Source organism: Tetrao urogallus (genome assembly GCF_951394365.1).
Source record: "Tetrao urogallus genome assembly, contig: scaffold_178, whole genome shotgun sequence".
Lineage (NCBI taxonomy): Eukaryota > Metazoa > Chordata > Aves > Galliformes > Phasianidae > Tetrao > Tetrao urogallus.
In genome coordinates, this window is record NW_027638887.1 from 734 (window position 1) to 13,284 (window position 12,551).

The following is a 12,551-nucleotide window of genomic DNA, read 5'->3' on the forward strand; positions in this document are numbered from 1 at the left end:
AGAGGTGGTGGCATCATAGTGACACAACTGGGAATGTTCTTTGGTGCCCAGAGGTGGTGGCATTGTGGTGACATGGAGGTGGCCCAACCAGGATGGTCCCATGGTGCCCAGAGGTGGTGGCACCGTGGTGACATGGAGGTGGCCCAACTGGGATGGACCCATGGTGCCCAGAGGTGGTGGCATCATGGTGACCCAACTGGGAATGTTCTTTGGTGCCCAGAGGTGGTGGCATCGTGGTGACATGGAGGTGACCCCATTGGGATGGTCCCGTGGTGCCCAGAGATGGTGCCATGTCCAGGATGGTCCCCCCGCCACCACAGTGACCCAAGTGGGTCTGTCCTAGAGGACCTGAGGATGGTGTCCCCATGTGCCTGTGGTCACCCTGATGTCCCCATGTCCCCTTTGTGGTGTCCCCAGAGCCTTCTGGTGCTGCTGGACCTGCTGGGCGCACAGAACCCCGCCATCCACAGCCACTTCCCCCAAACCCACCACTGGTTCCTGCGCCTCGTGGCCATCGGTGCGTGCGGGGACATGGGATGACCATGGGGACACTGTAGGGACACGGGGATGTGGGGTGGGATGGAGTTGGGACTGGGATGAGGACAGGGAAAGGATGCGACGTGGGGTTGGGGACATGGGGACCATGGGGATGGGGACCGTGGGATGGGGATGAGGGGGTGGGAACACGGTGTGGGTAGGACACGGGGTTGGGGGACGTGGGGACATGAGGTGAATGGGACATGGAGGCATGGAGCTGGAGACGTGGGGGACAAGGAGATGGGACGAGGACATGGAGGTGGGGGCTTGGACAGGGACGGGATGGGGGACAGGGTTGGGACAAAGGGATTGGGATGGGACTGGGGACACAGGGATGGAGACGGGGGTGTCACAGGGGGCTCTGCCCACTCCTGTCCTCTCTGTGTCACCCTCCGTGTCCCCCTTTGCCCCCTCCCCTGTGCAGAGAAGCGTCTGCGGCGCCTGGGGCTGCTCCACGCCTCCCCCCACGACCAACCCTTCTTCAGGCTCAGCCCGGCCCCGGGGCCAGTGGAGGACGACCACGTCCCCTTCCTGCAGCGTGGTAATGTCCCCAAGTCCTCATATCTCCATGTCTCCAGTTCCCCACATCCCCCCATCCCCAAATCCCACATCCTTTTGTCCCCAGATCTCCATGTCCCTATGTCCGTGAATTCCCATATCCCTATGTCTCCCCGTGTCGCTCCAACCCCAAATCCCCACACCCTCGTGTCCCCATGTCACTGTGTTTGTTCCCGGGGCTCCACGTCCCCCATGTCCACCCATCCCCATATCCCACATCCATCCATGTGACCCCGTGTCCCCCCCCCCCGTCCCCATACCCCACGTCCCAATGTCCCCAAGCCATCCCCCGTTCCACAGAGCTCACCCCCACGCTCCGATGTCCCCCCCCCTCCGTGTCCCCACAGGTGTCCCCGTGCTGCACCTCATCCCCCTGCCCTTCCCGTGGGTCTGGCACACGGCCGAGGACAACGAGGGCAACCTGCACCCACCCACCATGGAGGACCTCTGCAAGATCCTCACTGCCTTCGTGGCTGAATTCCTGCAGCTCTGAGCCCCCCCGTGTCACACGTTGCCCCCCTTGTCACCCCCGGTCTGAGCCAGCCGGGGTGCTGGGACGACCCTTGGTTGTGCTGGGAGCCACCAATAAAGTCTGTGGGGTCTGGCGTTGTGTCCTGTGCTGTCCCCCATTGTGGGGACATCTGTGGGGACACCGTTTGGGATTGATGGGGACGTTTGTGGGATCAACCGTGGGGGCGCTGATGGGGACCAGTGACAGAGACACCCATGGGGACGCCCACGGGGCCCACCAATGGATGGGGACATCGATGGGGACACCTATGGGGTGCAACCATAGGGACAACCATGGGGACGGTGATGGGGACATGGATGGGGACCACCAATGGAATGGAGATGTCTGCAGGGATGCAAAGAATGGGGCGCTGTGGGCAATTAAGTCCGTGGGGCTTAACGAGCATCTCATTATGTTGGGTTTCTTAGGGAGAAAATTGTCCTCCAAGATGGACCTTGAAGGGACCCAAAACGGAGCAAAAACGAACCAAAGATGGACCTAAAAGGAATCCAAAACTGACCTACAAGGGGCCTAAAATTGACCCAAAATGGTCAAAAGGACCTAAAAGAGACCTAAAAAGGTCAGAAAATGAACTTAGAAGGGACCTAAAAAAACCTACAAGGGAACCAAAAAGGGTCCAAACTGGACATAAAAAAGTTGAGCTTAAGTAGACCCAAAAGGGACCCCTAAAAGGGACCCAAATTTGATCAAGGGACTTAAAATGGACCTAAAATGAACCCAAAACAGACGAAAAGTGGGCCCAAAATGAAAGTGACCTAAAATGGACCTAAAATGACCCAAAAGGGTCACCACCCCCACCCCCCCAAAGAGGATCCCAAAACACACCTATGAGAGACCAAAATTTGACCCCAAATTGACCTAAAATTGACCCAAAAAGGGATCTAAAATGACCGAAAATAGTCCCTAAAAGAGACCTAAATTGGACTTATCTTTTTTTTCTCCTGCTGTCAGAGAAAGAAATGATTTCTGTAAATGAGAAATTCCATATATATATATATTTTTTTTAAACGTAGGAAAAATGGGTTGAAATTCTATTTTTCTACTTGGGAAACGTTGGGTTGAAATTCCAGCTCCGGATCCAAGGACCTGGGCAAAGATCACCGAAACGAAATGAAATAAAGTGGAATAAAATGAGTGTAAATATGAAACTGCGCCTCATTTCGCAAACGTCACCGACAACGGAATCCCCCCCGAATCCTTTCTTCTTCATTTCGTGTTCGGAAATCGGAGCAGAACCCCGACACGGCCGGTTGGTGGTGACAGAAATGAAGGTGATGTTGTATTGAGGACCACTGACCCACAGAGGTCACGTTGCGTTGAGCTGAGGGCCACCAACCCGTGAAGATGACGTTGTGTTGAGTTGGGAACCAACATCAGATAGAAATGATGTTGAACTGAGGGCCACCAACCCATGAAGGTGACGTTGTGTTGAGTTGGGAACCAACATCAGATGGAGATGATGTTGAGCTGAGGGCCACCAACCCATGAAGGTGACGTTGCGTTGAGTTGGGAACCAACATCAGATGGAAATGATGTTGAACTGAGGACCGGTGACCCACGGAGGTGATTTTATGATGAGCACCGCTGACCCACGGAGGTAACGCTGTGTTAAGTGCCACCACACAATGAAGGTGACGCTGTCCTGAGGACCAGCAGCTCTGGAGGTGAGACCGTGTTGCTGAGAACCACCAAACCATAGAGATGACATTGAGCTGAGGACCACCAACCCACGGAGGTGAAACTGTTGATTTGAAGATCACCAATCAATGAAGATGACGCTGTGTTGAGTTGGGAACCAACATCAGATGGAGACGACGTTGTGTAGAGGGCCACCAACCCAACGGAGGTGACACTGTGTTGATCACCAACCCATGAAGATGACATCATGTTGAGCTGACATTGCAAACTGACAGCCCAAAACATGGTGTCCACCTCCCTTTGCCACCACCTTCTGAAACAAAAGGATCGTTTCACCCAACAATTACAACAATCACACAACACATCCGTCCATCTGTTACGTCGCACTTCCTGGTGTCCCACCACCTGGAGACGTGGTGTCACACTGAGATATGGCAGCACATCCCGGGACATGACAGCTTTCGTCATCATTCTGAATACATTGATCACCAAAATTGAAAGGAGAGGGAAAAAAATCCTTGAGCTACGGCCGGCGTTCCCAACAGAGGAAAAAAAATACAACCAAAAAAAAAAAGGAAACAGTGGGAGACGTTTCAACCATTTGAAGGAATTTTTACAATTTGAGGAAGAACGAACGCGGGAGCTTCTTCTGCCCAGAGGTAAATCTGAGTTTTGAGAATAAGAGGTTTCTCAATTAACAGCTGTTACAAAGCCAACAGTCGTGGAATTAGAATACACCAAGTGCGGAGGAACCCACTGGGACCATTGAGTCCAACACATGGAACATCCCAAGCTGAGAGGAACCCATAAACATCATCAAGTCCAACCCATGGAACATCTGAAGTTGGAGGAAAACCATGGGGACCATTGAGGCCAACTGACCCCCAAGTTGGAGGGAACCCATCAAGCCCATCAAACTCCAACGACACGACTCCGTATTTCTACCCCAGCAAATAACTCTGAGAAAGATGCCAAAGCACTTAAAGTACTTCCAATTTTCTTTATTATTATTATTATTTTTTTTTTTTTTGAAAGATTAGTGCTCTTTTTTTTTTTTTTTTTTTAATTTTTTTAATTTTTTATAATTTTCCATAGGGAACCCCGAACTTCATGTCACTCCTATTGCAAGCTGCACGCATCCAACACGCCCATGGCAATGAGTCACCCTGCGACACGTCGCTCCTTGGAGGTGTGAGCAGTTTGGTGAGGAAGTCTGAAGATCCTGAGAGTAAATCCAATGCTGCTGGTCTGTAACCAAAGGGAAAAAATAGTGCATTTCACTACGGACAAACCGAGTCAGAATCGAGCGATGCCGCTGCCTTGATACCGGAGGTGTATGCTATAAAAGAACCGGTAAAAAAATCTTGTAAATCACACACTCATCTTTAATATCATCGAAAGAAAATAGTTAAGAATGCGAGAACTGTTTACAGATTAAAAAAATATCTTTGAAACCATCTGATCTTAAAAATAGACAATAGTAGTGAGGCTTAAAATACAACCACTCGCATCAAAATGTTCCCAAAGCAGCACCTCGCGACCCCGGGGCCGTTAGGATAACGCCTCGGTCATTAGGAAGGTGGGGTGGGTTGGAGGAGTCACTTTGTCACAATCCGAGTCCAACACAGCTTTGCCTTTGCTGGAGGACGCCGAGCACTCCTGGTGGGAGCCCTCGGTGAGCTTGGAGGTGGAACGCGCCATCGAGCCGCCGTGGCTCCCGTTGGTTTGCGAGCAGACGTTGCTGACTTTGGCCGCTTTGTTCTTGTGGTGGTTGTTGTACACCTTGTACTTCATCAGGAGGATGAAGATGAAGACGAGCACCGACGCCACGATGATGCCTCCGATGATGATGATCATGGTGCCCCCGAGGAACTGAGCGTGGAGGGAACGGCACTGCTTGTACTCCTCCTGGGTGGTGAACTGCACGCAGCCGATCACCCTGGTTGCAGTCAGAGATGTCAGCCCGTCGTCGTACACGGCCAGGACGCAGAGGTCGTACTCACGTCCTGCAACCAGATCAGTCAAGAAGAAGGATTTACTAGCAGCTGGGATCATCCTGGAAGAGAGAATACGTACAGTAAACATCCAAATGGGTCAAACCTTCGGATTCCTCTTCAGTCTACTCGGTGGTAAGCGGCCCGCCGCGCGGGTTGGAGCTGGGTGGGCTTTAAGGTCCCCTCCAACCCGATCTTCTGGGTTCTGTGACCTCAGAGGTCCCTCCCAACCCAACCATTGTAGGATCCCAAGGTTCAACGACCCTGAAGGTCCCTCCCAACCCAACCACTGTAGGATCCCAAGGTTCTACGACCCTGAAGGTCTCTCCAACCCAACCACTGTAGGATCCCAAGGTTCTATGACCCTGAAGGTCTCTCCAACTCAACCACTGTAGGATCCCATGGTTCTACGACCCTGAAGGTCCCTCCAACACAACCACTGTAGGATCCCAAGGTTCTATGACCCTGAAGGTCTCTCCAACTCAACCACTGTAGGATCCCATGGTTCTACGACCCTGAAGGTCCCTCCAACACAACCACTGTAGGATCCCAAGGTTCTGTGACATTCAAGATCCCCTTCAACCCAACCATGATAGGATCCCGTGGTTCTGGGGTTCCTAAGGTCACTTCTAACCCAACCACTGTAGGATCCCATGGTTCTATGACCCTGAAGGTCCCTCCAACCCAACCATTGTAGGATCCCATGGTTCTATGACCCTGAAGGTCTCTCCAACCCAACCATTGTAGGATCCCATGGTTCTATGATCCTGAAGGTCTCTCCAACCCAACCATTGTAGGATCCCAAGGTTCTACGACCCTGAAGGTCTCTCCAACCCAACCACTATAGGATCCCAAGGTTCTATGACCCTGAAGGTCTCTCCAACCCAACCACTGTAGGATCCCAAGGTTCTACGACCCTGAAGGTCTCTCCAACACAACCACTGCAGGATCCTGTGGTTCTGTGATATTCAAGATCCCCTCCAACCCAACCGTGGTAGGATCCCATGGTTCTGGGGTTCCTAAGGTCACTTCTAACCCAACCACTGTAGGATCCCATGGTTCTATGACCCTGAAGGTCCCTCCAACCCAACCATTGTAGGATCCCATGGTTCTACGACCCTGAAGATCCCTCCAACTCAACCATTGTAGGATCCCAAGGTTCTACGACCCTGAAGGTCCCTCCAACCCAACCACTGCAGGATCCCAAGGTTCTGTGATATTCAAGATCCCCTTCAACCCAACCATGATAGGATCCCGTGGTTCTGGGGTTCCTAAGGTCACTTCTAACCCAACCACTGTAGGATCCCATGGTTCTATGACCCTGAAGGTCTCTCCAACCCAACCATTGTAGGATCCCATGGTTCTATGATCCTGAAGGTCTCTCCAACTCAACCACTGTAGGATCCCATGGTTCTACGACCCTGAAGGTCCCTCCAACACAACCACTGTAGGATCCCAAGGTTCTGTGATATTCAAGATCCCCTTCAACCCAACCATGATAGGATCCCGTGGTTCTGGGGTTCCTAAGGTCACTTCTAACCCAACCACTGTAGGATCCCATGGTTCTATGACCCTGAAGGTCTCTCCAACCCAACCATTGTAGGATCCCATGGTTCTATGATCCTGAAGGTCTCTCCAACCCAACCACTGTAGGATCCCATGGTTCTACGACCCTGAAGGTCCCTCCAACACAACCACTGTAGGATCCCAAGGTTCTGTGATATTCAAGATCCCCTTCAACCCAACCATGATAGGATCCCGTGGTTCTGGGGTTCCTAAGGTCACTTCTAACCCAACCACTGTAGGATCCCATGGTTCTATGACCCTGAAGGTCTCTCCAACCCAACCATTGTAGGATCCCATGGTTCTATGATCCTGAAGGTCTCTCCAACCCAACCATTGTAGGATCCCAAGGTTCTACGACCCTGAAGGTCTCTCCAACCCAACCACTGCAGGATCCCAAGGTTCTGTGATATTCAAGATCCCCTCCAACCCAACCGTGGTAGGATCCCATGGTTCTGGGGTTCCTAAGGTCACTTCTAACCCAACCACTGTAGGATCCCATGGTTCTATGACCCTGAAGGTCCCTCCAACCCAACCATTGTAGGATCCCATGGTTCTACGACCCTGATGATCCCTCCAACTCAACCATTGTAGGATCCCAAGGTTCTACGACCCTGAAGGTCCCTCCAACCCAACCACTGCAGGATCCCAAGGTTCTGTGATATTCAAGATCCCCTCCAACCCAACCATGGTAGGATCCCGTGGTTCTGGGGTTCCTAAGGTCACTTCTAACCCAACCACTGTAGGATCCCAAGGTTCTACGACCCTGAAGGTCTCTCCAACCCAACCATTGTAGGATCCCAAGGTTCTATGACCCTGAAGGTCTCTCCAACTCAACCACTGTAGGATCCCATGGTTCTACGACCCTTAAGGTCCCTCCAACACAACCTCTGCAGGATCCCACGGTTCTGTGATATTCAAGATCCCCTCCAACCCAACCATGGTAGGATCCTGTGGTTCTGGGGTTCCTAAGGTCACTTCTAACCCAACCACTGTAGGATCCCATGGTTCTATGACCCTGAAGGTCCCTCCAACCCAACCATTGTAGGATCCCATGGTTCTACGACCCTGAAGATCCCTCCAACTCAACCATTGTAGGATCCCAAGGTTCTACGACCCTGAAGGTCCCTCCAACCCAACCACTGCAGGATCCCAAGGTTCTGTGATATTCAAGATCCCCTCCAACCCAACCATGGTAGGATCCCGTGGTTCTGGGGTTCCTAAGGTCACTTCTAACCCAACCATGGTAGGATCCCAAGGTTCTACGACCCTGAAGGTCTCTCCAACCCAACCATTGTAGGATCCCAAGGTTCTATGACCCTGAAGGTCCCTCCAACTCAACCACTGTAGGATCCCATGGTTCTACGACCCTTAAGGTCCCTCCAACACAACCTCTGCAGGATCCCACGGTTCTGTGATATTCAAGATCCCCTCCAACCCAACCATGGTAGGATCCTGTGGTTCTGGGGTTCCTAAGGTCACTTCTAACCCAACCACTGTAGGATCCCATGGTTCTATGACCCTGAAGGTCCCTCCAACCCAACCATTGTAGGATCCCATGGTTCTACGACCCTGAAGATCCCTCCAACTCAACCATTGTAGGATCCCAAGGTTCTACGACCCTGAAGGTCCCTCCAACCCAACCACTGCAGGATCCCAAGGTTCTGTGATATTCAAGATCCCCTCCAACCCAACCATGGTAGGATCCCGTGGTTCTGGGGTTCCTAAGGTCACTTCTAACCCAACCATGGTAGGATCCCAAGGTTCTACGACCCTGAAGGTCTCTCCAACCCAACCATTGTAGGATCCCAAGGTTCTATGACCCTGAAGGTCTCTCCAACTCAACCACTGTAGGATCCCATGGTTCTACGACCCTTAAGGTCCCTCCAACACAACCTCTGCAGGATCCCACGGTTCTGTGATATTCAAGATCCCCTCCAACCCAACCATGGTAGGATCCTGTGGTTCTGGGGTTCCTAAGGTCACTTCTAACCCAACCACTGTAGGATCGCATGGTGCTATGACCCTTAAGGTCCCTCCAACCCAACCACTGCAGGATCCCATGGTTCTACGACCCTTAAGGTCCCTCCAACCCAACCACTGCAGGATCCCATGGTTCTACGACCCTTAAGGTCCCTCCAACCCAACCACTGTAGGATCCCATGGTACCAAGACCTTTAGGAGCTTTTCCTACCCAACCTCTTGAGGATTTCATGATTTTACGATCTTTAAGATCACTTCCAACCCAATCGTGGCAGGATCCCGTGGTTCTATGATCCCTAAAGTCCCTTCAACCCAACCACTGGTTGGGAGCTATTGGTCCCCAATGGGAAACCCCATTTGGGAGCACTCTATGGGATTCCTGTCTATGGGGCTCAGCCCATCCACAAGACGGAGGAGTAATTGACAAATAATTATGCAAAGCACCGTTTTCCCAAAATCTGAGTTATTTGAGTGATTCAGCCGCCGCCGAGCGCTCACTTTTCATCATATTTTGTTATGGGATGACTAAGCAGAGGGGTTGGGATGCAAATGTGACTAATTACCATAATGAGCTACGTGTGTTTGCTGTATTACAGCTGTGATGGACCCACGTGCATAGAACAGAAAGTGGGAAAATGGTTCTAAATCCGCCGCACCGCTCCTGAATGAAGACCAAATCCCTCCCTTGGAATTGTATATTTTCATCCTTTCTGGTAATTTCAGACTGATTTTCAGCTTTGCGAGTAAGGAAAAGCACAAAGCTCTGATGGATGAGGATTTTTTGCTGCGTTTTTTTGGGGGGAAAAAATGAGCAATTTTGGTGTGTATCAGAAATTTCACGGAAACTCAAGTTCCCCAAAGCATTTACTGACAACAAGGACCTACATTCCTCAACATTTTCCCCAAAATAAGGACTTTCCCCCAAAACTTTTTGCCAAAACAAGGACATTTCCCCCAACTTCTTGCTCAAAGCAAGGACTTTATTTCCCCCAAAACTTTTTGCCCAAAACAAGGACTTTTTCCCCCTCATTTTGCACAGAATAAGGGCTTTGTTTTTCCCACAACCTTTTTTCAAAACCATGACTTTTCCCCCAACTTTTCACTGAAAAGAGCCACTTTCCCCCCAATATTCTCACGTCTCCCTGAATATCTCAAATTTTCCTCTAATTTTTCTCAATTTTCTCTGAGTATCTCGTATTTTCACCTATTTTTCTCACTTCCACCCGAATTTTTGCCTCTAATCTTTCTCACTCCCACCTCCATATTTCACTTTTTCACTCTAATTTTTCTCAGTTCTTCCTGAATATCTCTAATTTTCTGATACTTTTCTCACTTCCACTTCAATATTTCAATTCGCCTCTTAATTTTTCTCTCTTCCACCTCAATGCTTCACATTTTTTCTCAGTTTTTAACTCACTTCCACCTGAATACCTCAATTTTCCTCATTTTTTTTCCTGAAATTTCTCTGAATATCTCCAATTTTCCACTATTTTTCTCACTTTCACCTCATTGAGACAAACATCTCATTTTCTCCTCTTTTTTCACTCCCTCATAAGCGTCCAGTTATCGCTCTATTTTTCTCACTTCCACTTCAATATTTCACTTTTTCGCCCTACTTTTTCTCACTTCCTCCCGAATCTCTCTTATTTTCCAATATTTTTCCCACTTCCACCTGAATATCTCCATTTTTTCCTCTAATTTTTCTCAACTTTCTCTGCAGATCTTCAATTTCCCTCCAACTTTCCTCGCTCCCAACTCAACATTCCGCACCTCCCCTTAACTTCCCACGCTCCCACCCCAACTCTTCCCACTCCCCCTCATCTCCTCACTTGCACAGCCACGGATTGGGGGTTACCTGTAGACGAGGATCTCGTCGGAGGAGCTGTTGTACTGAATCTGGAACATGCGGATCCCGGGGAGGTGCTGCTGCGACGGCCACTGGATGAGCGCGGAGGACGACGTCAGCTCCCCCACCACCACCGCCGCCTTCTCCTGGGGCCCTTTTGTCTCGTTGGGAAAGCTCGATTTGGCCGAGATGAGGATGTCGGACGGGCCGTTCTCCGCCTCCTTCTCACAGTTGGTGCTGTTGGCCAAGTTGGGGTACGGCGTCACCACCAACTCCACCGGCGCCGTCGATTCCCCGGCCGCGTTGGACGCGATGCAGGTGAACGTTCCCTTATCACCCAAAGAAGTCCCCACCAGATCCAACGTCCCGTTTTCGTACGACGTCGTCCTGGAGGTGTTGGAGACCAGCTTCCCGTCGGGCGCGATCCATCGGACGTAGGGGTCGGGGTCGCCCACAGCTTTGCACTTCAAGGAGACGCTCTGCCCCTCGCTCACAGCCACCTTCGGGGTGCGGTGCGTGATCATGGGGGGCTCGCACACAAATTCCTCCTCTTTGATGGACCAGAAGTATTTCCCCATCAATTCCGGCGGCGAAGCGCACGTCTCCAAATCGTCCTCCCTGGTGAGACGCCTCAACCAGACCAACTCGCAGTTACAGTGCAGAGGGTTCCCCCCAAAACTCAGCACCAGTGACGTCAGCGGAGACCCTTTGGATTTGGCATAGACGGGAATCCTGGAAAAGAGTGGATCCGGAGGGATCTTCTTCAGCTTGTTGGAGGTCATGTCCAAGCGGGCCAACTTGTGCAGGTTGGAGAAGATCCCCTCCGGGACGAACTCGATGAGGTTGTGGTCCAAGCTGACCGTGTTGACGTTGGAGAGCTTGGCCACCGTTTCCCAAGGAACGTTGACCAGATTGTTGTAGGACAGATCCAGGTCCTCGATGGTTTCGATGAAGTCGTCCAGCGATCTCGGGGAGATGTAGCTCAGCTGGTTGTTGCTCAGGATCAAATGGCGGAGGTTAATCAACCCTTTGAAATGGTCCTCGTTGATGTAGGTCAGCCGGTTGCTGTCCAGGTGCAACGCGTGGAGGCCCTTAAGATCGAAGAAGGCGTAAGGCATGATCTGACTGATGGTGTTCCTCGACAGGGTCAGGTGGATGAGGTTGGTCATGTTGGCAAAATCCTTCCGCCGCAGCGTGGTGATGAAGTTGTCCATCAGCCGCAGCTCCGCCGTCCTCCGGTCGATGCTGGGGGGCACGAAGAGGAGCCCCGTTTTGGTGCAGAGGATGGTGAAGGACGGGGAGAGGTTCTGACACATGCAGCGCTTGGGGCACAGCATGGCCTTCACCGCCGCGCTGACAACCAGCAGGCAGACGAGCAGCCTGTCCATCGTAGGAGAAGGGCAGACCTGGGGGGAGAGCAGTGGGAAACGCTGTTATGGGGCGGCGTGAGGCGCTCTGTGTTGTGTCTATGGGGCAGCTCTGTAGGTTAGGGTTATCCTTTAGGATTTACACCGTCGTTTTGCCTTTATTGGGTTCTATCTGTGTTGTCCTTATTTCCTATTTACGTCACCGTTCCTACCCATGCCACCATTTCCTATTTACATCATCATCATCTGTATTTATGCCATCGTTTCCTATTTTACGCCATCATCTCCTATTTCATGCCATCATTTCCTATTTCATGCTGTCATTTCCTATTTTTCATCACTTCCAATTTTTTGCCATCATTCACCTTGTATTCATGTCATCATTTCCTATTTTCTGCCATCATTTCCTACTTTCCACCATCATTCACTTTCTATTTATGTCATCATTTCCTATTTTTCATCATTTCCTATTTTCCACCATCATTCACCTTGTATTCATGTCATCATTTCCTATTTTCTGCCATCATTTCCTA

General features: G+C 51.0%; 2 protein-coding genes across 2 annotated transcripts; one reads left to right on the top strand and one right to left on the bottom strand.

Moving 5' to 3' along the window:
- Positions 1-417: 417 nt before the first annotated feature.
- LOC306957663 (glutaminyl-peptide cyclotransferase-like protein) lies at positions 418-1,588 on the top strand (the record flags this gene model as incomplete). The annotated part of the gene is made up of 3 exons (XM_079551137.1): positions 418-517; positions 962-1,078; positions 1,443-1,588. Coding segments are annotated over 3 exons (363 nt in total), but the record flags the coding sequence as incomplete, so codon positions are not given.
- A 3,228-nt stretch (positions 1,589-4,816) lies between these two features.
- LOC306957662 (leucine-rich repeat and fibronectin type III domain-containing protein 1-like protein) lies at positions 4,817-12,051 on the bottom strand (the record flags this gene model as incomplete). The annotated part of the gene is made up of 2 exons (XM_079551136.1): positions 10,661-12,051; positions 4,817-5,321 (listed from the first exon to the last, which is right to left on the bottom strand). Exons 1-2 carry the CDS (start codon positions 12,037-12,039, stop codon positions 4,817-4,819), a joined length of 1,884 nt encoding a protein of 627 aa, XP_079407262.1. The 5' UTR covers positions 12,040-12,051.
- Positions 12,052-12,551: the final 500 nt, after the last annotated feature.